The sequence below is a fragment of the Misgurnus anguillicaudatus genome, chromosome 20 (assembly GCF_027580225.2).
Source record: "Misgurnus anguillicaudatus chromosome 20, ASM2758022v2, whole genome shotgun sequence".
Lineage (NCBI taxonomy): Eukaryota > Metazoa > Chordata > Actinopteri > Cypriniformes > Cobitidae > Misgurnus > Misgurnus anguillicaudatus.
Window position 1 is genome coordinate 29,597,426 of NC_073356.2, and position 26,961 is coordinate 29,624,386.

General features: G+C 38.6%; 1 protein-coding gene across 1 annotated transcript in view; it reads left to right on the plus strand.

Moving 5' to 3' along the window:
* grin2da (glutamate receptor, ionotropic, N-methyl D-aspartate 2D, a) overlaps positions 1 to 26,961 on the plus strand; it is a 95,978-nt gene that overhangs the window by 10,561 nt on the left and 58,456 nt on the right. The window contains exon 2 of the mRNA XM_073858482.1: positions 25,039 to 25,639. Within this exon, the coding sequence (XP_073714583.1) occupies positions 25,091 to 25,639 (549 nt within the window). The 5' untranslated portion in view covers positions 25,039 to 25,090. The remainder of the gene's footprint in view (positions 1 to 25,038; positions 25,640 to 26,961) is intronic.

Consider the following 26,961-nt stretch of genomic DNA (forward strand, 5'->3'; position numbering starts at 1 on the left):
GAATTCGTTATATGATCACAAAAAATGCGGAAATTCATGAAAATATCATGAAAAAAGAATACAAAAATTACGTGACTATATCACGAAACCTTGTGAGACTGGGTAGCTATATGCAACTTTTTCGCAATACAAAGTATCAGCTTTTTCTTGATGTTATTGATTGGTTTTGCCTGGAACATATGGCAGGCTTGAATTCAGAAGCCAGAAGGTTTACTCATCATCAGTGCCTCATATCCTAAGTGATCGTGTTGGAGATGAAGAAGGCTATTTAATAGATAAATCCAATGGCATCAGTATCCAGTATCAAAGGATGAGAAAAGGGACTATGAAACGTTCAACTGTAACACTCACCCTGGGATTGTTTCTTATTAGCTGTAATAAAGTGCATGGTCCTTGTGTAATGAAATAAGCCTTCAGGTGTGTTGACAATGCTTTTCTGTTTATTATTTATCATCCCCTATTTTATTACTTTACTCCTCTTCACACTAACAATGCCCCCAGCTGTAACAAAGCTCTTAGGGTAGAGCATCATAGCCAGATGTTTCTACCCAATCCATTACTCACCACCATCATCATCATTTAAGTGCTTTGGCAAACAATGTAACGTATGTCGCTGTCCTTCAAAACGTGGTCAGAATTTGTTCTTTGTGTGCAGTTTTTGTTCAATGCCTCAATCTTATCTTAGAGTATGTAGAGCTTTGTTTAGAACTAAGGAGAGATGTACCGTATTAAACTGCAAGTGCATTAAAATTTGTTGTCCTTAGTAGATTTATCTTCAAGAATGTTGTCTATGTGCATATTTTTTACAGTCAGGGTCTAAAAGCAGAGAGAACAAGATAACAGACTTCAGAAATAAACCTGCGTGATTGTAGGATGGATAAGGATGAAGGTTAAATGTAAGGTTATAGTGATGGCTGGAAAAACTTAGATAGCATATTTGAATTTTTCAGTGAGTAATACATAGTCTTTTATGTGCTCTAATACCATCAGTTAGTCAAGGCTTAAGTGGAAAACCCAAAACATCAATCATTAAAGTCCAAAAATGTATTTGGGTAAAGACCATAGGGTGCTTACTGATTGTGCTGAATGGCTTTTTACGGATTTGTATGTGGATTTAGGCTATGCTCTATGACACTATATACTTGGGCTGTGCAAAAATATTGATATTTTGCTTCACAATAGTGTAATTTTCATTTTTCACGCATCTAGTATTGAGATATATATGAATAAGTTGGTTCCAAAACATAATAAAAATCCATTTAGACTAATTTTGGAAAAAATGTGTTTTCTATACCAAGAAAGTGACAAGATGAAAACCACTATTTTTCTGTTACACATACCATATTTAGGTTATAATAACATAAAAATTCTAATCTATAATTTGATTTTTAAAGATTTATTATAAAAACTGTTCCATGACAAGTTTTTTTTCCGAAATGCTATAAATCTATTGAATCAATATATAATGTGCATTCATCTTTGTCATGTTATATTCATTTAGTTGACTAGTGGTATACACTGATTAAAAACAGTAATGGCATTAATCAAAACACTGTCTTTGCTGCTGTTATCCTTGGGACGTCGTCGCTAGGGCTGGGTATTGTTAGGAATTTCACAATTCGATTCAATTTCGATTCTTGAGGCTTCGATTCAATTCGATTAGATTAAATTCAATATTGATTCACTTGCTTCAATATCGATTCAATAATAAGTAAATACACAAGCAATTAAGTACCTGAGTATATTTTTAAATAATGTGTGTAGTATTACTAATGTTTGATCACGTTGATGGTGAAGGCTTGAAAGAAGTGCTGCTGTTTGCCATCTTTGATCTTTCTGTTTTGATAAAGCGCGTCTTGTACAACGCTGAACGCTCTCACTAGAGTGTTGCCCACAGCGGCGCCACTTGCCGGGGGGGGGGGGCTGAATCGATTCATAGGATTTGATGAATCGATATTGAATTGAGAAAAAATAATTGCAATGCATTGATGAATCGATATTTTTACCCAGCCCTAGTCGTCGCTGAACTTTTTTGACAGCGATCAGCTGTAAAATGTATTGGTCCTGCTCGATTTTCATTGACTTCGAGTAAAATAATAAAAAAATTTTATAAGATCCGCTGGGGTCAATGTGTTAGCATGACAGAAGCTTGATGCTGTCGGGAGAACAAGCAACAGCTGGGATTTTTCCGTCTCCGAGTGCCTCTCACATAAATTGTTAGATGTTGATGGCTTACGTTTCTTCCCCGCCACAGAAAACTACCACAGGTTTATCAATGCCTTAAAGATTATTTTGTTTTTGTTTGTTTGTTGATCACAAAGTACAAAGTAGATGAGAAAAACAAGGATTCTGTGTTTATTTAATGCACCTTCATTGTTGGTTACTCTGTTTGCGCTGTGATTTGTTGAGCAGGTTTATTGCATTCTGCGGAGAACGAGGACTGGAAAAAAGGGAGAAAAGATGACAAAATAACACGGCAGATTTTTTTTAAAATAGCGTTTATCGCGTTTTGGAACCAAACTCTTCATATATTGTGTATGTTTTGGAACTTTGTGGAATAGGAACCCCCTTGACCTAGGAATTTACTTCAAGTATCTCCTAAGATGTTAAGTTAATGTATAAATAATTTTTCAAAATTCTAATTCAAAACTTTTCAAGTTCTCTAATTCAAGTTTATTTATTTATTTGTTACATTTTTTACTTTTAAAATATATTTTTTTTTACAATTTATGATTTACTTAAAAACCCAGTTTGAGAAACCCTGTATTAGGGCATGCTGAGTTTCAGTTTTATGAATGTTTACTTAATGCACTTTATTTTTTAGATGATTTGTGTGGGGTCACATTCATTTATTTGTCTGCTTAGTTATCAAATAATGTGATACACAAACCAGAATACCCCAGGTGGTACACATCAACTCGTATTTTCAGCGGTGGGTTTAATATATATTTGAGAATTGTTGTCATGTATGTACATGTACAGGCACGTGCATGGGGGTGGAGGGTGCCGGAGCACTTGCCCCTTTACCCCTGTATGACCAAAGTGCCCTTTTTGTCATGTCCTTTTGTTAAGGCCTGCCTAATCTAACTATTAGTAAAATTAATGAACAATAATTTAGCCGTAAATAAAATAAGTCACATTACTTATTATTATGTTACTTATTATTATTTTACAAGAACGACATGAAGAGAGCATGCACAGCTTTTGTTTATATTGCTGTGTGTATTAATATCTCTAGAATGTTAGACGCAACTAGCTACAGCAGCTTAACTTTTTAACACAACATACAAATATAAACAATGATGCATACATGTTTACTCACTTCGGGTTTTTTGTTGTTGTTGTTGTTTGGGGAGAAAAGATTCACAGGCTTCGAGGGGTCTAGTCTTTGTTTTTTGAATAAAAAATATTCATACTTCAAATTACTATCATAACAGTTTTTATTAAAAAATGTTGAGTGCCATAAAAATAGTTTTCACATCAATAGGCTGATTTTATAATTCTCTGATTTATCCTCATAAACGCTGTTTTTATTATTTTTATTTAAATAATTTAAAAGAATTAATTCAGAACAGGAATAGAATGGAATTATATTTTAAATATGACAAAAAACCTTGTGACATTAAGGTATTATTATCTTAAATGTCACAATACAATATCATATAATATCAACACTGTATCACACACACTGGAAACCTTGTCTGACTGTTTTGCCTCTTTTTAAATCAATGTGGATAACACTTGCTACATTGGTGCGCTTTCTGAATTTTGTTTTCATCAAATGCTATTTTAGTAAAGGTGATTGTGACATCTCTCATGAGGCTTTGACTGCCAGGTAAAGATTTAATCTACTTATTCCACTGTTGAAATTACCGAGATATTTATCATATATAGCCATGCATCCCAAAAGAAATGAATTTTGGTCAATATCGCTCAACCCTAAGGAATTCTAGGCGAGCAGCTGCCATACATGAGCGAGTGAGGCGATCCGCTCTGCTGATACCGGAAAAGTTGTCGTTTCAGATCACCTGTCTGGACTGAGATTGTAGGCTACTGGCAGGCTGTCAATAATGCAGTGGTACATCCTAACATCCTAAGATAACAAGGTATTCTACTCATTAATGGCATTAATCCAGATTCACTTGCATCTCTGGCTTGAAGTCATAGTTATGTGTTGCATATATTTTGCATTATAAAGAAAAGAAAAGCAATTAAAGTGGCAGTCCAGATAGTGTGTTACACTCAGATTTAAAACAGTGTTTAATGGACATGTTGCAGTGATCAAAACATGATTGAGTCTGTTTACATGCACAGAAGAAGCGGATAACTATTAAAAATCTGCTTGTTGTAGAAATTTTTTCATGCGTTTACATGTAAATCAATAAACTGGCTATGCAGAAAACTGCGTTTAAACGGGATTTGGAGATTTGTCACGGCCTATAGTACATATACTCGTTCTAAAAAGCAGATGACATCTGTCTTAAACTATACTATTGAATCTTTTGTCGTGTCTGCAGATGTCTTATGGTAACATAAGCTTTTATTTTCGCATTTTCTCTGCAAACTGCCTTAGTCGAACGCAGACTTTTATGCATTATTTTGCACTTGCATGTGTGACGTTTATCTTTCACAAGCTGAGACATGCGCACATAAACAAAGCCGGTTAAGGCGTATACATGCCATCCAAAATCGGGTTAATGAGCAAAAAAAAAAAAAACTACCTGTGCCGATCTGTTTTTACTTACGCAGTTTATAGGCTTTCGAGAAAATCGTTTTACTTTACATGACTTCACACACGTTATTAGTTTATTAAGCATAATGGGTGTAAGACTGTGCATGTAGACACACTCATTGACTTAAATTAAAGGATTACTCCATTTTCTTAAAAAATCCTGATAATTTACTCACCCCCATGATATCCAAAATGTTGATGTCTTTCTTTGTTTAGACGAGAAGAAATTACGTTTTTGAGGAAAACATTCCAAGATATTTCTCAATTTAATAGACTTTTTTGGACCCCAACAGTTTATAGTTAAAATGCAGTTTAAAATTGCAGATTCAACGCAGCTTCAAAGGACTTTAAACAATCCCAGCTGAGGCAAAAGGGTCTTATTTAGCAAAATGATTGTCATTTTCAACAATAAAAATAAAAATATGCACTTTTTCCAGCTCCCCTAGAGTTAAACATTTGATTTTTACCGTTTTGGAATCCAGTCATCTGATCTCCGGGTCTGGCGGTACCACTTTTAGCATTGCTTAGCATAATTCATTGAATCTGATTAGACCATTAGCATTGCGCTAAAAAGTAACCATAGAGTTTTAAAATATTTTCTATTTAAAACTCGACACTTCTGTAGTTACATCGTGTACTATGACCAACTGAAAATTAAAAGTTGTGATTTTCTAGGCGATATGTCTAGGAACTATACTCTCATTCTGGTGTAATAATCATGGACTTTGCTGATGTAACATGGCTGCAGAAGGCGCAATGATATTCTGCAGCACCTAAAAAAGTCTCCTGCTATTGAAAGTAACCAAGGGGACTATTTTCGGGCAGTGCGTAATATCACTACACCTGATCACGCGTCACAAACGTGAAAGCACATGTGGAGACGATTTTCAACAGTAAACTGACCCAAAGACATTAATTAGTTTCATTCGACATACAACAACACCGGAACGGTCCTATTTCTTCACACTTGTAAACACTGGGGCGGTAGTTTTGCATACGTCATGCGTGACCTTTCAACGTCCTCGTTACGTATTATGTAAGGTTTGACTGGCGTTCACGGCTGGTTCAAGACGAGAAGCTGTGGTTTAAAAGCAACTATTTTTTATTTTTCTTGGCAAAAATGACAATCGTTTTGCTAGACAAAACCCTTATGCCTAGTTTGGGATCGCTTAAAGCCCTTTGAAGCTGCATTAAAACTGCAATTGTAAACCGCATTAAAACTGTAAACTGTTGAGGTCCAACAAAGTCCATTAAATTGAGAAAAATCGCGAAATGTTTTTCTTAAAAACCTTTATTTATTCTCGACTAAACAAATAAAGGCATCAACAGTTTGGATAATATGGGGGTGAGACAATTATCAGATTTTTTTAAGAAAGTGGAGTAATCTTTTAAAGCACAGCATGCTAGAAGAAATACAGCTGCTACAGATAAAAGTAATCATGTAAAGCCTATATAAATGATATATAAAATATCATTTTAGCAAAAGTATTGGCAGAGTGAGGTCCATACACAGATAACTGGTAGGTGACATCAGGGACAGCTCTATTAGAAGTACTCGACAGCTCTATGATCGACCACAGCCTTGGAGATTGCAGTAATGTTTTTTTATGTGGTAAATGCTGTCTAAAATCTGTTACATCAGCACCAGGCCGCATGCCTCGTGCGTGCTTTTCACAGCTTGCTTTGTTGAATTGTTAAGTACTGTGGCCTTTATCACACCTATTACCTACAAATGTACAATTAATAGCCCAAATTATGGGCACTCACTTAACATTTGCATGCAATCATTTCCTGTGCATCAGAATTTTTCTTTATCTCTCTCTCTCTTTATTCGTAGCTCTTCTTACTAGGTGGAGGCGTACAGTTAATTTACTCTAAAGTAAAAAAAAGTAAGAAAGTTTATTCTGGACATGAATTCTTAGCTATTTTTTGCATTACCATGATAGGAATGTTAACCTAGATGCTGTAGACAATACTATACAGTTAATTCTTTATGGAGTTTATTTAAAGAGCCCCTATTTTCCTTTTCATGATTTTACATTTCCTTTGGTGTGTAAGTGTGTGTTAGTACATTAATGATATGCAAAGTTACAAATCCCGAAGTCTACAGTGATGTGAGTTATCATCTCCAATTAAAATCTCTTTTCTTTGACTACAATGAACGCAAGGATTGTAGGCAACAGTATAACCTGTTGACTTGGACTCGATGCACATTATAATAACCCTGCCAGCTTCTGACTCACAGCCTGTAAAGCCCGGAATACACTGCACGATTATTGGCTGTCCCAGACGAAAGATTGCCATCGTGAAACTATCGTCGCGATTTCTGTGATCGTGGCTCTCCATCGGTGGTCCTATGTCGTACAGTGAGAGAGGTTCAAAGACGGACGTTTTCCCGGTCTTGCATCCAAAAATAGCCTACGATAGTTTTCTGGCAGTGTCAGAAATTCGGCATGATCACCGCACAGTGTGTTTGCTGCTACGACCTGCGCGCCGGTATTTGTTTATAACGAGCGCATGCTGGTGACGTTGCGCAACGTGTGACGCAGCCGCCGAAGCTTCCGTGTCATCATCGTACAGTCTACACGCCTCTCGTACCCGAGTTTAAACGATACATGTCGCACAGTGTGATAAGGTAATGTTCTTATAAGAGGACAAAAATCGTGCAGTGTATTCCGGGCTTAAGTAGCCTCTGTATTCATATTTAAAGAATTTGCTACTGACTATTCAAACCATAATGCAAACACGACTTTTGAGCAGAGCAGTGTAGAGTAGCGCTTTTTGTTTGTTGTTTCTATGATCACAAATACAGGCAGGGTTAGTATCCTTATGTTACGTACACACCAAACGCTGGCATCGCGTTACTCGCGTTCAATTTTTTCAAATGTTTTCAACTTGGGCAAAGTCGCATTTGAGGCGAATAGCGCATGTTTTCACGGCAAACGCGCCAGCCATATCGCGTCATTCGCACCGCCCCACACGAGGATGCGTCTGATTGCGTCTTTGCATTGACTTTGTATGTAATCTACTCGCTTTTTTCCAAATATTTTCAACTTGGGCAAAGTCGCGTTTGAGGCGAATAGCCCATGTTTTCGCGGCAAACGCGCCGGCCATATCGCGTCATTCGCATCGCCCCACATGAGGATGCGTCTGATTGCGTCTTTCCATTGACTTTGTATGTAATCTACTCGCTTTTTTCAAATATTTTCAACTTGGGCTATTCGCCTCAAACGCGACTTTGCCCATGTTTTCGCGGCAAACGCGCCGGCCATATCGCGTCATTCGCATCGCCCCACACGAGGATGCGTCTGATTGCGTCTTTGCATTGACTTTGTATGTAATCTACTCGCATAAACCGTTGAACTCACGTTCGGTGTGTATGCCCCGTTACTTTACTGTTTAAAGGGTCATGAAACCCCGCTGTTTCAGGTTGAGTCTACCCAACTATTATTTTAAAAAATGAAACTTAAATGGCCGTGGACGTTGTAAGAAGAATGGCAAGTATATAATAGCCTAATAATCTAGTGTAACAAATATTAAGATTTACTAAGAATAGCAGTATTACAGAAATAATTAAACTGAAGATAATATTTTATTTTAACAAATGTCAAGTAAACTGTTATAGTTGAAATAATAGCGTGTTTAAAAAAAGTCCTCAGGATGCTCAAAATGAGTAAAATGCAGTACTGCATGCTTGCATAACTTTAGATGCAAACTGCCTTCATGAGCAAGGTCAACATCCACCTGCCTCTCGAAGTTTTCCCAAGCAAATTCGTAGTTGGTGGCAAACACCTGCAGCGCGCACTCACATTTTACTTTATTAAACAGAACTGTATCCGAGTGAGTTCCTCCAAGCCTCCGACTCCCCCGCTAGCCTGGCTGCATGGAACACGCACACACAGACAGACACACAAGCGAATGGTCTTCTCATTAGATAAAATCACGCAATCTCATAAAATGTGTCTTCTATGATGTTAACATCTAAAAAAATGTTGGTTCGTGTTTCACGAAGCTTTAAGCTGCGCTGGTAAAGTTGATTGATTGGCTTGGTCATCTGCATTTTCTGGATTAGATTCATGATCGTATTGATGAGGTAGACGATATTATCTCCTGTTGGGAGCTGATCTTCCAAATATGGTAAGACCGAGGGGCAACCTTCCGATCTCTCTGATAAAGCCAATACGGAAGTGATACGGAGTGAGGCTGGCTCCAAAAGGGAGTCAATTCCCATAGATCCTCATGTTAAAATGCCCAATTTTAGAGCAGAAAATAATATGTTTACAGCCTGGTACAAAAAGTGTATTTGGTCTGTATAGCTAATTTTGCACTTCATGACAACTGTGAGCGGGGTGAATTTTTTCCTAAAGCCTTAAAATTCGGCATAATTAAGGGCGTGGCCACTTGAGTGACGATTGAACACCCACTGCTGTCAATAGAGTTGGGCTAGGCGGGCGTGGTTTCAGCAACCAGACACCTTAGCTTCACTCACGTCCCATCTCTTTCGGATATCCGCGATTGATGTGCGGTGACGCGCGGCCAAGATGACGACAACAGGCACCGCCTACTTTAAATTTAAAAACGATCTTCAGAAACCTATGAGTGACGTCACAAACGCTATGTCCATCATTTTTTACAGTCTATGGATAAGACGCACTGGATAGCTAGCCAATCAGAACACACACGTTTTTCAGAATGCTAAGCTTTGTAGAAATCGATGTGTTTCAAAAAGGCAAGGATAGAGGAGCAAGAATAATGTACGAAAAAATGTGTGGAATTTTTTTTTTTAACTATAAACCACACAAACAAATGGTATTACACTGAATACACAAAATAATGTTATTTTTAGTAACATCATAAGGGCTCTTTAACTAAGTTCAGAAGGAGCATGGACATGTAATTTAACCAATCAATGTGAAGAGTTTTGTATATATAGCTGTCCCTCTCCTCTGTCCCATGACAGTTTTGTGCAGCATCCCTCCTCCACACCTTCGCCTCACTGTCAGCTGGTATCTAACAAGTCATGGAGGAGAAAGTACTCTGGGTTCGGCTAACAATTACAAGCTCGGAGACCTCCCCTACGACAGCTGCTTTATTATCATATTTGATTACGTTAATGTGAAAATCATGAAATACAGTTTAAAACATTTTGGGGTGGTTTCCCGGACAGGGATTAGCTTAAGCCAGGAGTAGACCTTAGTTAAATAAGGATATTTAAGTCATTTTTAAAAGCATGATTTATAAATAAACATTACTGGTGTGCATCTTGAGACACAACACTTGCACTGATATATTTTAATGCTACGTACACACCAGCATCGTGTTACTCGCTGTAGATTACTCGCAAGATTTTACTTCGTGTCATGCTAATTTTTCGCTCGAGTTTTATATTTTCAACTTGGGCGAAGACGGGTTTGAGGCGAATAGCGTGTGTTTTCGCGGCAAACACGTCATTCGCATCGGCCCCACGCGAGGCTGCGTCTGATCACGTCTTTGCATTGACTTGTATGTAATCTACTCACGCAAATCGTTGAACTCGCGTCTGGTGTGAACCCACAGTAAGATATGTCAGAGCAAGTTGTTTTCGATTAACACTAACATTTAAGTTAGTCTGGGGCTAGGGTTAAGCCCTGTCTGGGAACCACCGCTACATGAGTTAGGTATTTTATAAATCTTTTAGATTAATCTGATCAGCCAGTTACATTTTCTGTATATTTTGTGTTTCTTTGAAATGTTCTTTGTAAGCCAGTGTTTCGCAATCAGGGGGGCCTAGTCTCGCGTAGCCAGACCTTCAATACTGAAGGTATTGTGTTTTTCGCTGCTTTTTCTGGACAAAGCAAAGGCCGCCCACGAGCTGTTTGACCGACATGTCAAACAACCAATCACAGTTTGTTTTGTCTAGCTTCACGTTTCGGACTCCCCACAATAACGAGCCGGCTGGCAACAAGTCAGTTATTGAAATAACCAGCCGCAACCGAATAGCATCTAAATAAACAACATTACTCACCATAGAACAACGTTGTGCACTTCATCAACAGCCACACCAATGAGACACTCCCGTTACACATCTGTTTGAAGCATATACCTCCACTTTTTAAAACATACAAGCAATTCAGGAGAACCAAACTTTTTGACTCCACTAACTGCCTCAAGCAAAACTCTGGGACGTCTTTTAAGAGTCTATGCTGCGAACTTTGCATATTTTTTGAGAATCCAAAGTTTAGCTGATCATGATAACTGCTCATTATTATCCACGTGAACACGACTGATTCTCTTCCTCAATGGAACGTCAGAGCTTTGTTTTCCAGGGACCGAAACTAATCGCGACTCTTGCGTCTCCTGCAAATCCGGTTTATTTCAACCAATCAAAGACGACTTTGACATTCTCACAGGATTTCCAGAAAATTGTAGCCAACGTTTAGCCAACAGTCTGTGGGCGTGACGTCTGAGGCTGAGACTAAGGGGGCCCCAACAAATTTTCAAGGGGGCCTCAAAAATTATTTAAAATAAGCCAAAACAAGCATTAAAATAAGACAAAACAACAAAACCCAACACACTTCTCATTGTTTTTTATTTACATTTTTTTTTTGGAAGGGGCTTTAAATGTTGTGGCCAAAAAGGGGGCCTTGAAGTAAAAAAGGTTTAGAAGCACTGTGGTAAGCTATCGCAGGAAATGCAATTTGCCTGCTTGCAGTTTACTTTGACTGCAGTGTTTGGCTAAATATAAGTACAGCACTGTGGTTATAACCGGCATTTTGGGGACTGACCCTGTTTAAGTGTGAGAGGTTCCATCTGCATGGTGAAGTGGGCTCGGGAGCCCCGGGCCGGTGTGTGATTCCCTACAGTTCCCTTTAAGAGCCTGTGTCTGAGCCAGCTAAATATCAACTCATTAACTCCGGCAAATGGGAGTGCATTAAAAAAGCGAAAGAAAGAATACTGAATCCGTGTGAGCAGAGAGGGTTAGAAGAGTTTCTTGTTGTTTTATGTATTTTCCTTTCTTAGACCTTCTTGATAGTCGTCCTCATATTTCTTCCTCACCCCTGTTGCTTTCTTTCCACCTCTGTCATTTCCTGAATTCTTTGGTGCCTCTGTTCTTTTCTGTGGCCTGTATCTACTGCTTTCTCCCTTTCTTTCTACCCGTTACCTCTTTCACCTTTATAAGTCTGTAATTTCCTGCAAAATACAGGCATGCTGAATTTTACTCGCCACTTCCCCAAGCCTCTCTTTAAATCAAATTAACTAAAAATGATAATGATTATTAAGAACAAGGTCACGGTGCAGCCTGTTGATTACTTTTCGAAAAATACAGCGGGATAGCCAGCATGTGTGGATTCACAGGATGTGTGCTTGGAGACAAAAGCCTCACAGATGCCATAACACCTTTCTCTTTTCTATTTCTTGCAAGACCTCATTTACAAACACAATGCGCTTTTCATCATGTCATCCTTTCGTGGCTACAAAAGATTGTACTAGTGGCCCATCAACCGAGACATTCGGTTGTACCCTCAGTGTATCATATTATATTTTTCTGCCTTTGACTTCATTGTGCTTTGGGGCTTGCTAGATCCCAGGTACAATCTGCTCCCTAACAGTGACTCGCTCGAAAAAAATATTCATGAAGTAATGCATCTCTGGTGAAATAAATTGCAATGCCGTGATTCTCATGCTGGGAGATGAATGCAAACCCCACGGAAGACCAAACGAAAGTGGCGCTTTACGAAATGGCACTTTTCCAGGTGGGACGAAAAAGGGAATTTTCACCCAGTAATAATGAGTCAAACAAATACAATTACATAAAATTTAAAGGGGCAATAAGTAGGATTTACCCACATCTAGTGGTGGAATTGTATTTTGCATTCAAACGAACACTGCTCTCTAGCGCCTCGCTTTTCCAAATGCGTGTTGCAACTACGGCAGCCATTATGGAATCCCTGAGCTCCTTGTCCGTTGCACCTGGTTCACGTGTTCTTAATGAAAACTCATTGTGGAAACGCGTTGGTAGGCTAGTGCTTTTTGTCCCTCTCTGCTATTATAGTTTATTAATACGGCGGAACGATATGGATGCCTCCTTGGACTTACCCGTTCAATGTAAGTAAAGAGGAGAAATTCTAAGCTTACAAAGAAAAATCAGATTACTGGCAGATGTCATTTGACACCAACGAGGACATATTTATGAATAAAGAGATTGATTTTGATTAATAAAACACTTAAAATCCTACTTACAGTCCCTTTAAATACAGTAAAGTTTAGCATCTGTCTTAAGGAACACAATGTCTGTTGAAGGTGCCCTAATGCGAATTGGAACGTCAACACATGAATTAGTATTTTAGATGTGTGTAGCGCAATTCAAGTCGCCCCTGTTGCGAGGGACAAGGCTAGGCCTGAGTGAGAGGAAGCCATCTTTAGCTGCATGAAATTCCATCTCTGTCAGCGCCGGGACCCTGCAGTGCTGTGAAAGCAGTCCGGTCTTGACAGAATTTAATTTGTTTTTCTCGTCTCCTCTTTTGGGTTGAGGCAGTGCAATATCTTGCTAAGAGGATGTTTTTTTGTTGGGAGAGGATCTTCAGCTTGATTGTGAATCCAAAGATAACACCTCACTAGTCCTTTTTCCAGGGAAGGTTAGATGGACATCGTAGACCACTTGTATGTTCTTTTGGACCGAGGGGACTTACCCCACGGTTTCCGGTCTGTAATGCATTCAATAAATGGGTCTATGCTCTGTTAATTATCTGAAATAATTAACAGCAGGTTGTCGAGGTGTTGCATATTATTATGTCATTAAAACATTCACAGAGGTGTGTGAGATGGCGGTGGGCGCTGTGACCTCTGGACATCTGCAGTGAACGTGGGTGGACTTTTTCCGCTTTGACAATAATGTTACTTTGAGTATTGTAGCTGCATGTGTAAAATAGTTTTTTTAAAAAATCTAAATTTGCACCGCACTGTCTCTGCGGTAGTACCCTCAAAAGCTACATCTGCTACCTTTAATGCTTTAAGATTTATAATAATGTAACTTTTATGGGTAGATAAGGTACCATTACATTTGGGTGATTCTCACGAAATCCAGTTTTAGAAGGTGTCCAGAATTTTAAAAAAGCCCTTGAAGCCAATTTTTTTGCACATATAAGATTAAGGTCTGAACTTACTATAACCCTTATTTTTTTAGAGGATTTTTTAAAAATATTTCCTATATAAATATTTTTTTTTAGATTATCATTATCAAAAATTATCATTACCGCAACAAGATATTACATTAAATATATGCATTTACAAACTCATGTTTCGGTAATGAGAACTAAAAAGTTGTCTAGGTACTATGAAAAACAAAATTCTAACTTTTATCTGGGGAGAAAAAATAAGAACTGGTAGCCATCTTGAGTGTCACAGTCAATTATGTCCCTTCCAACTAATTTATTTTGAAAATGTTAATTCATTAAGGGTTGAATAATGATTAAAAATTGTTGCGGAGGATGAGAAAATTGGTCTTCGAAACATTTATATTTCTTATTATTGTCTCTATATTTACCAATGATTACCAAATACCACATGTTTCTTTACTGTAAATGTTTATAGACGGTTTCAGCAGTAACTTTCGGTAAACGCCGCTAATAAAAAATAACCACAAAGTACTTTAAACGTCGTTTATTTATATAAAAACCAAAAAAACAACACATACATTCCCTAGGAAACAAAAAAATTTGTAAATTTCGACAAAGCATTTTTTCAAGAGATCAGTTTATCAACTAGTCATACAATTAAAAAAACGAAACCGGAAGTAAAGTTCGGATCCAGACGTGTATCATATCACCTGCGTCCAATGAAACCGTCTATAGTATAACATGCACTGAAGCTTTTAATTTTTAGATTTTTTTAATTATAAATATTTCCATGTCAAAGAACCCAAATCCATTCATGGACACGTTGCGGTAATGACATTCCCCTTAAATGTGGAAAAAACAACAAAATTGGTTTGTCATTTGAAATCATGTGCAAAATAGTACATGAAGAGATGTTTGTAACTGTATGCTACTTATTTTGATAGCATTTACTTTTTTATCAAAATGTTTCATGACACTTCATAGGTCTAATTTCGCAAGAATCACCCATTTCTGTCTAATGGTAAAAGGTGCAGCAGGGTGTAGTACTGTCACAGTACAGTTTTACACCTTTCTTTCGTTCTACCCGTTACTCCAAAATGCAATAACATGCTTTCTTTTCAGCTGATGTCACCAATTTCAAATCTTCAGTCCATTCAGAGAGGCATTTGGAAAGCCTGTGCCGTGAGCTGTGAATGATGAAGGGCTCATGCAGTTCGATGAGGCACTGTGAACCGCACCATAATTCATCTCCACGTCCGAACCACAGACGGTCACATGTTACTCAGTGTTACGCGGCACAGTGATCTTGTCGCAAAAGCAACTATAAAAGATTCAACATTCAGGGCTTTCACAAAAATCAGTGGAGTCTTTGTTGATGGTCAATACAGAGGATGAGGTTTATGGTGGGCTTTTCAGATGCTGATGCATGACATGGTGGTACCTGCATTAGCACCGCTTATGCAGTATATTTATTTATTTATTTTTCTTTTGTCTGAGAGTGCCATTTCCGATAAGTGCTTCTCTCTGGGGAACGCTGCATTGCAGACCTATGATCTAAACAAGTGACCATCTGCACAACCCTCCATTTTTCCCCAAAAAGCAACTTGCATATGTAGATGGTAATGTACCGTTTGAAATCCGCCATGCAGATGTGACCAAACTGTGATAGATATTTATAGAGTGCTGACAGATTTTTTTTTATGGACAAAAATTTCATTCATAACTGGCGAAAGTGTGCTGCTGTAAATTGAGGGTATCTGAAGCCAAATCTTTGCAGGGTGAATGGGTGGGTGGAGCCAGCTGGAAAGCGAAAGATCCCGTAGATTCCAGAGTAAATGTTATTTAAAGGTGCATTATTACCATGACATCTCAACGAACCAGCTATGCAAAGCATCCTTTGAAGCGAGCAAGGTTGCTGTACAGTATGTACCAGTGCTTGTCAATGCGTTGTGCTTACCTTTAGAACCATGCAGAGGCACAAATTGCTTGTTTTGAAAAGGGAGCAATTTTGGATGCAAAATACCTGTGACCAAAGGAGCAATAAATTCTTGTTAGTGTTACGAATAGATTGGCTGTTTGGCTGGGAAATGCCAAGTCATACGCATGTTGGCAAGTCTTGAGCACGAGGGAAACGGATTTCTAAGCCAGTCAATTTCTCAGAGTCAGTCAGTCGGATACAGAGCTGTACAAATTTACCGCCACGCATGCTAGTGGTATCTCATGCTGAACCGTGTTGAAAACTTTCACCCTTCTGTTACCTTGACACGTTCCACAGTTAACTTGTTTAATTTAGTGTGAAAAAATTAATTTATTGATTACCAATGGTTGACGACACATAACGCCAATTAATGGTGCAACGCTAATTTTAGTAGGAGATCTTTGGTTTAGCTTCTGACGCTTCAACAGCTTTTTCTTTACAGTAGATATTGAAAAAAGCAGTCGTGTGCTAAGATTCGGTCATCATGTAGAAAACACATATTGACTTTACACTCTGCCACAAAAGTCTCTAGACATTTTCTTCTTGGCTCATTTTGTGATGAGGTCACTCGCCCCCGAATAAGTCAATTCTGCTTATCAACCCTGAACGGGTTTACACTGTCCGACATGCGTGTCGAGACTAAAATATTTATTGCTATCTTACTCTTGGGAAAACATCATGAACTCGCACTACAATACCCCAAGAGTAGAAAAAATATTGTCGACAATCCATGTGACATTAAATAACATTTACAATAGAGAAATGATACAGTATGCATACATAAATGCTGTTGATTTTTGCTTAGATCTTGTTCTTAGACTACATGTTTTGTCATTTAGATAATTTGAAACCTGTTCAAGCATGTACTGTCAATTACAGTTCATACACACATTTGTTTTGTAAGGTACAAAACCATCAAAATTTCTTTTAAACTTGATTGTTCAGGGCTCCAGACTGCCACCAAATGGGGGCATTTTGCCACCAAAATTTGAGAGTGTGCCACCGAATTTTACATCCAGTTGCACATGTGCGACCAGTACTGTAAATTTGAAGTTTTTTTTGTGAATATTTGGTAAGCATGTTGATTTTTGGTGTGTGTCCCCAAATTTTCTGGTTGCGCCCCTAAAATTTTCAGTTGGGGGCCACTGTGCTCCTAGTGAAAAAAGTTAGTCTGGAGCCCTGTTGTTATGAAAATCTGAAGTTATTGATTGGTGGAATTAGGGCTGGGCGATTTGACCTAAAATCAAAACCTCGGTTAATCTAACATTTGACATCGGTTACGATTAATAAACGATTATTTTTTTGCCTCATAGTTCACTGACAAGGTTGGAAAGTTTAGGGCACACCTTAAATCAGCCAGCAATGCAATTATTCACATTTTTCCCAAAATAACTGCATTACTGAAAAATATTAAATAGACTTAACTCTATGCAGATGTTGCATTTCATTATGTACAATTGATGAAACTTTTTAGAATGGGAAGTTATGAACCAAAGAATCATACAACCCCCATGACTAATTATAGACATCAGATACATACATAATAAGTTGTATCCAGATAGCATATTGTAATGAGATGAGTAGGGCAAAATACATACTTGGACTGTATCCTTTACACGTTTCTTGTATTCAATCCATTTTTTCTTAACTGGGCACTGATGTCTAAGACATTTATTCTCATCTGTAATGCTTTTGGTGTTAATGTAGACTAGAAGTTCTCCCGTTCTCTCTCTCCGTCATCTCTGAAGTCTCTAATTAAACTCACGCGGGCGCGTCTTTTCGCGGTTTTGAGTGAGTGAGATGTGATGACATTACCCGGGCTGCTTAGAGACCCATCGGTAGATTAAACTGAGCGCGTGTGTGGTAAAAACCCGACCGCGCATTCCGTATTTTTGTCACAGGTGCCTGCACATTCGCGAGTACTTCTTAAAAAAAAGTACTGTGCTTCTTTTGGGCACTAGATGATCCTGCTGCTCAGTTAAACAGTGTTTGAGTTCTCCTCCATGTTTCGCTGTGCCACTGACAGGACGGGGCGGAGTTACGCAACATCACACGCAGCAGTTTGTTTAAAGGGAAAGTATTAACAGGATTAAAAACCGAAATAACCGACATGATAAAATAATGCCGGTTAGAGGTTCTGAATTTCGGTTTCGGTTATTTTTCGATTAATCGCCCAGCCCTAGGTGGAATTGGCATACCCTTGCTTAGATCAGACAACAGTGTGCTTTAATGGAGGTCACTTATAATTTAGCCCATGATTTTTACCATAGGAGAGAAGCGGTTCCCCTGGAGCAACGTGGTATTAAGTGTCTTGCTGAAAAGCTTGATTGTGTTAGGCTTTACTTAGAAACTATCCAGTTTGTGTGTCAGCCCTACCTAGGATCAAATTTGTCACGTCTGCGTTATCAGCTCAGAGCCTTAATCACAAGACAGTTACTCACAGAGGCAATGACTGAACAAATTGCCTGACTTAGTGTTTTCGCACTTTGTATGATTGCTTCAGTCCCTATCCCAGTTCAATTGTCCCCCTCTGATCTGCTTTCACACTGTGTGCCGAACCGCTTTCTTCATCAGCATGAGCAGACCAACAGCTGTTTACCATTGTCGCTGTGAAATTACATTTAAAGTCCATGTAGTCTAATATTAAAGGTGGTATTTACTAGTGCTGCACCAAAAGGAAAATTCTTGTCCGAAGCCGAATAACATGAAAAAGTGAGCCAAAGGTCGAATACCGAACAACCAAACCATTTTTTCCTTCTGATTATTTTGGCAATTGTCTCAAATTTTCAGAATGTCCTTTTAACTATATTTATTTCACAATATTTAACATTTAAAGGATTAGTCCATTTTCTTAAAAAAAATTCAGATAATTTACTCACCACCATGTCATCCAAAATGTTGATGTCTTTCTTTGTTCAGTCAAGAAGAAATTATGTTTTTTCAGGAAAGCATTCCAGGATTTTTCTCATTTTAATGGACTTTAATGCAATTTAAAATTGCAGTTTCAAAGGACTCTAAATGATCTCAAATGAGGCATAAGGGTCTTATCTAGCGAAACGATTGTCATTTTTGGCAAGAAAAATTATAAATATGCACTTTTAAACCACAACTTCTCATCTTCCTCCTAGCCTGTGACGCGCCAGCGCGACCTCACGCAATACGTCATCATGTCAAGAGGTCATGGATGATGTATCGAAAATACGACCCAGTGTTTACAAGTGTGGAGAAAGAGGACCGTTCCGACGTTGTTGTATGTGGATGATACGTATTAACTCTTTCGCCGACAGCGTTTTAAAAAAAAGTTGCCAGCCAGCGCCAGCGTTTTTCATGATTTTCAGAAAGTTTGATGCCTTCCAGAAAATGTTCTACTTTAAATATATAAACATACAATATACCAAATGAAAGAACAGACCCTCTGCTGTCAAACAAAAAAAAAAACGTTTCATCCTACTTTCAGTGATTCTTTTGTAATCAGCTTTTGAATATGGGTAGGTTTCTGCAAAAATACCACATTTTGAGAAAAAAGCAGAGATAATTCCATTTTTGTGGCAAACTTTTCATAGAGATCCCATTCAGAGCGATCTTTAAAACAGACATGGACATGCAGCCACTTGCCATAGGGCAATACTTCTGGGTTTAAAATGTTGCAGAAGGACCACCTAGTGGATAATAGCGGTATTGCGGAAAGCCGGCAGGGAAGCGTTTCCTCTTGATTGATGAGAAATCTCGTAGATGTCTTTGTGTCAGTTTATTCTTTAAAATGGTCCGCAAATGTGCGTTTCATATATGTAACATGTGACCTTTCATTACGCAATTACGTGAGGTCACGATGGCGTTAATGACAATCGTTTCCCAAGATAAGACCCTTATGCCTCGTTTGAGATCGTTTAGAGTCCTTTGAAGCTCCGTTGAAACTGCAATTTTAAACTTTATTAAAACTGTGAGTGTTGGGGTCCATTAAAGTCCATTAAAATGAGAAAAATCCTGGAATGTTTTCCTCAAAAAACATAATTTCTTCTCGACTGAACAAAGAAAGACATTAACGTTTTGGAAGACATGGTGGTGAGTAAATTATCTGGATTTTGTTTTTTAAGAAAATTGACTAATCCTTTAAATGTTTTTTTAACATTCCAGCAGTCTTATTGGCCCTTTTTACACCTGGTTACTTTTCTGATCAGATAGATAGACTTGTTAAAACTTGTTTAATTTATATTCGACCACATAAATGAGTCTTGACTAAACGGATATTAATCCGAACTTCTATTCCCACGCAAAATGCAAATAACCTATCAATGTATTTTGAGCAGCGGACGCGTGCCTGCGTGCACGGCAGTGGCAGTCCGTGCGTTTCACACCTAGGCCTTCATTGGTGTCCTATCTGAATAAATACATCTGGTTATACCATCATTATGACGGCACAGCAATAAAAACAGTTTATAACACATTAACAGTTTAATTGCAAAGTAAAATAGAAATGACTGTACTTCAAGGAATAACAGTCAAATTTTACTTTATTAAAAAAAGACAACGAGACAACAGTGCAAAATGAGACGCAGCAAATATTATACAGAAACGTGTTTAAAAGGTATTTGAAATTCATGCTCTTTTTTGTTAAAAAAGCTTACAAAGTGTTTTGAAGAATCAAAAGTATAACAAATTACTTTGTTGACTGTCTTTTATTCAAAGAAAATGCAGAGATTTTCAAAGGTTTTCTATTAAAAAGCTCCAAATCCTCGATTTGATTACATTTTCGATTCTAATGTCACAATTCAATTCGATTCTTTTTTTTTTTAGAACAAGTTGCTATGCCATTTTTAGACTAAACATTTATGAAATATAATATCTGACCTTGAACCCGGAGATGCCCTGCCATGTTATTCTTGCTGCCAGTGGAAAAATATGGTACACGCACATACCTGATTAAACAAAACTTCCTGATGAACATTCCTGTCAGTACTTTGCACCTTAAAAACGCACTTTTATGACCGTCAGAGGAGATTGTGAGACTATACCAAATAAGTCATGTTTAAATGCTGTTTTCATAACTCTTAAGCAACTGAAATAAGTTGTTGTGAAACTTAAACAGATCTCAGTTCAGAGAAACGACCAGCCCTGTCACAGACCCCGGTCTGCTGTACATGCGCGCATGCTCTGATTGAGTTCAGCTAAAGGCGGGAGGTGCGTGCTGTTTTTTGTTTCCCACGTAAAGAGCAGCTCGCGTGGTGTCTTTTAACTGGCTGTAGCTAGCGTAGTTAGAGGAGGTTGACTCGCAGCACTCAACACGTGTGTTTTTTTTCTACTTGGCAAGCAGACCAGACGTGACATGGGGGCGTGGCAGCATTGACGATTCAATTTTTTAATTCGAAGTTCGATTTAAAATCCAAATCGTGACACCCTTACTCTGTTGTACAACAACAAGTCCTTTTCTATCACTGTGGATGCCAATCCTGAAAGTCAAGACTGTCCAGTAGTAGTGTTTCTGGCATAAAAGTTTTAATTCGTTGTAGGGCTAAGAATGTCCGTTCAACCAAAGCAGTGGACACAGGAATAATCACTGCCAAACAGTCAATGCCTACAGCTGTCTGTCTGTCACTTGCTCTCACCCAGATTTTTATTCTGAAACGTTTTACTTTAAAATCAATCATGGCATACAGTCAGTTTTGTTTATAGCCGAGACAGATAAAATAATGTTCCGTGACTTTGTGTTTTATTAAAAGAAAAATCCAGATAATTTACTCACCACCATGTCATCCAAAATGTTGATGTCTCTCTTTGTTCAGTCGAGAAGAAATTATGTTTTTTGAGGAAAACATTGCAGGATTTTTCTCATTTTAATGGACTTTAATAGAGCCCAACATTTAATACTTAACTCAACACTTAACAGTTTTTTTCAACAGAGTTTCAAAGGACTATAAACGATCCCAAACGAGGCATAAGGGTCTTATCTAGCGAAACGATTATCATTTTTGACAAGAAAAATAAAAAATATCCACTTTTAAACCACAACTTCTTGTCTAGATCCGGTCGTGATGTGCCAGCGTGACCCCACGCAATACGTCATCACGTCAAGAGGTCACAGAGGACGAACGCGAAACTCCACCCCAGTGTTTACAAGTGTGTTGAAAGAGGACCGTTCCGACGTTGTTGTATGTCAACTGATACTAATTAATGTCTTTGCGTCAGTTTATTTGTTTACAATGGTCCGCAAATAAGCGTTTTATATATGTAACACGTGACCTCCCTACGTCACTACGCATTTACGTTAGGTCGCGCTGGACCGGACCTAGACGAAAAGTTGTGGTTTAAAAGAGCTTATTTTTTATTTTTCTTGTCAAAAATGACAATCGTTTTGCTAGATAAGACCCTTATGCCTCGTTTGGGATCGTTTATAGACCTTTGAAACTCCGTTGAAAAAAACTGTTAAGTGTTGAGTTAAGTATTAAATGTTGGGCTCTATTAAAGTCCATTAAAATGAGAAAAATCCTGCAATGTTTTCCTCAAAAAACATAATTTCTTCCCGACTGAACAAAGAAAGACAACATTTTGGATGACATGGTGGTGAGTAAATTATCTGGATTTTTCTTTTAAGAAAATTGAATATTCCTTTAAGCTAAGACTACTACGTAAAAGTTTTTAAGCTAAATTCAGAGTTTCTGAGACTCTTAGAATCTTTATGAATACAGGCCCTGTTCTTTGGCTTGGATTTTTTAAAATAATTTTCTAAATAAACACAACATATAGTCCACTGCGACTTATATATGTTTTTCCTCTTCAAAACGCATTTTTGACTGATGCGACTTATACTCCGGAGCGACTTATAGTCCCGAAAATACGGTAACCGGTTAGCGGCAAGTAGGGGACCAACTTAGTTATCAGTATCATGCTCGGTAGCTGTGGTGCGTCATTGAGTCACAGTTTTAGCCCCACCCAAATAATCCTGAACACAGAAATGTGGAAAAACTTTTTGTTTGGTGTTATTTGTAAAATGTTGTCGCTTTGCTCCTGCGCCTATAGCTTTAAGTTGCTCACTTAAAATGCTCAATTTCAGATCAGTGAATCTGTGCTGCTGTTTAACCTTCCATATATGAAAAGAATCCTTGACTCTTATTATCATGTGAACTCACACAGTTCCTCTGTGGATCTGCATTCAGAATCTGCTTTCACAACAATAATGCGAACCAAACTTTAAGGTCAAACCGATCTAAGCTCTAGTGTAAAAATCCTTAACCGAGGTTGAAAAACTGTGACCCTTGCACTCTCGCCGTTGGTAGGGTACATGGTTGCCTTTAGCAAGAGTGATAATATTATTAAAATGTTTTGACCTTTTAGCTTGAGCTTTAAAGTGCCCAGATGAATATAAACTATATGATGCACAGTTGCACACTTTTAGTTTTTAAATAACCATTGACTGCATTATAATAAATTGTAAATCTGATGATTTTGTCTGATGTGTGGTTTGGACTTCCTTCTCTAGTTTATTTAAAAAAGCTCATTCTCACCTAAATGGTTTGACGCAAGCGTAAGGGATTTTAAGCCTCCACTGATTCATTTACAATCATAGTTAAGTATAAATAACAGATGTTCCCATCTAGACTCGGTCTACAGTACAGGTTATTATAATTTTTTTATCCATATCATTTTGCTTTGAAGCGGAATTATAATTTTAATGGATTTTTATGCTTGACGTGCAAAGAAGTCACCTTTTCTGTTCATAAAAATTCATTTGGTTTCCATAATGCTGAAACATTTCTGGAGTTGGCTTTGCTCACCTTGCACTTGGCACGGACATAACAAATATGGAGTTAAATAAATTTCGCTTGTGTTTTCTGATTTAGACCGCAGTATTTCCCCCTACCCGCCACTGCAGTCTTTGCCCATCGGGCAGTGTGTGAATGCAGTAATGATGTGCTGAATTATGCAGTAGTCCCTCTTATAAGGCCTTTTGCTTTTACTCAAAACTCCCTCATAGGCATCTGTTCTTTACAATATTGAACTCAAAATTTTCTTTTCCCCCTGTTAGATCCATATATCTCAACAACCCTCGTACGTCTTCTTTTCGGTCCTGTCATCCATCTATGTGTCCACTTTTCTCCCTCTCAACTCACGAAACGGATGTCTTAATCCCCTTTCAGCATGTCTTTACAGTGTCAAAAGGACAGGAAAGGGAATTAATAGGGGAGAGAGACGAAGAAGAAATTATGACGTCAGCCTGCCTTCTGCTTCAAAGCTATGACATCTTTGAAAAAGCAGCCAGTATGGCGTTACAGATATGCATTTGTGTGTGCATGATGATGTGGGTGTGTATGCGTGTGCTGCGCCAATACCTGAGTCAGTGCTTTAATATTATGCATGTGAGATGCAGTTATGCATCATGCTATACAACATGCAACATAAATCACCCACTTGTGAGAGTGTGTATGTGTTGTTTGTGGATGTATAAATATGTGTGTTTAGTAGAAGGTTAATTAAAGAGAGTGTGTATGTATGTATGCGCCTGCGATGCAGGATGAGGGGTGGGTGGGTAGGTTTTTGATGGCTGGCTTACAAAGTGACTTGAAAATGATTCATGGTGTTGCTGGCGCTTACATGGCCTGCCATTTGTATCAGCAGAACCGCGTCGTCTCGCTCCCTCTCTTTTCCTCTCTCTCTCTTTCTATCTCTCTCTCTTTTTTGCTCATTGTACATGCACAAACAAAAGACGTGGAGGGCGGCCTCATCCCCTCTGTTATTCTCTGTGTTCTTTATTTTCACTTTTATTTAGTCAGTCTGTTCTGGATCTACCCAGGCAGAGACAGACGCTTTAGAGCCTAGCAGATTTATAGTGGAGATTCAAGACTCTCTCTCTCTCTCTCTCACCAGCGTTGAAGGGGGAATAACTTATGAATCAATGCAGGGGGAGTAATGATTTGCTATGTACCCTGGGGAGTGGAGGGGTACAGGGGGTGAGATGTGTTAGCTTTTCTTCTCCAATCCCTGCACTGGGATTTAACTACGCCTTTTAGGTTAATGTATCTTGATGTCTGGTGGCATTGTAATTGATGATGATGGACTGTACGGTGACGTGTTTTCCTTTCCTCCGTGAGAGATTTAAATCTGTTGCTTGTTGTTGCTACATTTATAATCCGTGCCTCTATTTGTTTCTTTAATGGTCGCGGTAGTTTTTCATTTTTAACGCAGTTCTTTAGTTTACATTAACTCCAGATCTAACAGTCCTTCTTTATTTCTTCCTCAAGGTTTTGTTCCTGCATAAAGCGCCAGCTACCCAAGTGACTCTCTGCCCTTGTCATGGCATCAAGGCCCGTCCTTTCATTCCTGTTGGCTGTTCTGGCGTGCACTGGGCCGGCTCAGCCCTCCCCCCCACTGCTGCTCCGCCCCCGGGAGAGAGAGAGGGATTCGGGAGGGGCTTCGGGCGGAGTCAACATCGCTGTGGTCCACTCCGGCTCCTCCCACCTCCCGGAAACGAGCGCTGGGGTGGGGGGTATGGGTGGCGCCTCGACGGCAGGCTCTGGCTCCGGTGCCGGGCCAAGCAGCAGCTCAGGGACGGGCGTTCTGAGTCGGGCCTGGTCTGGACAAGTGGGTGAGAGCGTGATGACGCCTTGGGGACCGGCTAATGTGATCTGGCTGGCCGTGAACGAGAGCAGTCCTGGGAGCCTGTTGCTACAGTTGTGTGAATTACTGGCTACCACACCGCTTCAAGGGCTTGTGTTTGAGGAAGAGAAGCCACCACCGCCCACCCGGGCACCATTAGCACCTATGCTGGAGTTTGTTTCGGCCCAGACAGGTGTACCTGTCATTGCTGTGGGGGGAGGAGCTGGCATGGGGAGGGAGCCACAGGTATGTCAACATCCTTTCGTAATTGGCATAATTTGTGCCCTTGATTTAAACATTCTTTATGAACTTGGTCAAGTTTTTTAGTGCCGTTTTGTATTTGTGAATGCTTTTTTGCCATTTTTACATGAAGATGTTTGAATGCTTTGTGCATTGAATGTTTATGCATTAACTCAATATTCCACCTGTTACTTCTTGCATTAGTATGTACTGTATCAGCAGTTTAGCAGTGGGCGCTTTAGAAGGAGTTATTTCTTAAACATGCTACATTTTATATAGGCTATACTGAAGATAGATAAAATGTATTTTGTTGTAAGTACATTAAAGGTGTCGTAGAATGTAAAACTGTATTTACCTAGGCATAGATGAATAATAAGAGTTCTGTACATGGTAATGATACTTCATGAGCCTGAAACGCATTTTTTTCCTTATTATGTAAACATTGTGCATGCAAAAGAACACTAGAAAACCGGCCAATCTTAACATAACACTTTACAGTCGTGATGTACGTTCCTAACATTAAATGTTGTTACAATGCTAAAAACAAAGTTGTGACTGCTGAGTTAGCGCTGTATGCTAGTTTATGCATATGTTAAAGGGACACTACACTTTTTTAAATATACTCATTTTCCGCTCCCCTAGAGCTAAACATTTGACATTAAACAATGACACAACGTTTTGGAATCCATTCAGCTGATCTTCGGGTCTGGCGCTACCAATTTTAGCATAGCTTAGCATAATCCATTGAATCTGATTAGACCAGGGGTCACCAACGTGGTGCCCGCGGGCACCAGGTAGCCCGCACAGAGTCTGTGAGGTGCCCACCAAAGCACATTCTATTAGTAGTCTCAACTGTAATATTTATTCATTACATATTTTTTTATATTAGCTTGGCTTGGTTTACGTATGTTAAAATTTTAAACAATACTAAAACATATAAACAAATAAAATAAAATAAAATAAACAAGTATAACAAAAAAGTTTTAAGTAGACTATATAAAAAAGTAGCCCTCCAGATTGTTTTATCCGTTGTGGTAGCCCTTGCTCATAAAAAGGTTGGAGACCCCTGGATTAGACCATTACCATTGCTCTAAAAAATAACCAAAGAGTTTTAAATTTTTCATATTTAAAAGTTGACTCTTCTGTAGTTACATCGTGCACAGAAAATTTAAAGTTGCGATTTTCTAGGCAGATATGGCTAAAACATATGGCTAGGAACTATGCTCTCACGATATTACGCTCGCAATGATATTATGCAGCAGCCGAAAATAGTCCCCTTAGTAACTTTCAATGGCGGGGACTATTTTCGGGCAGTGCGTAATATCATA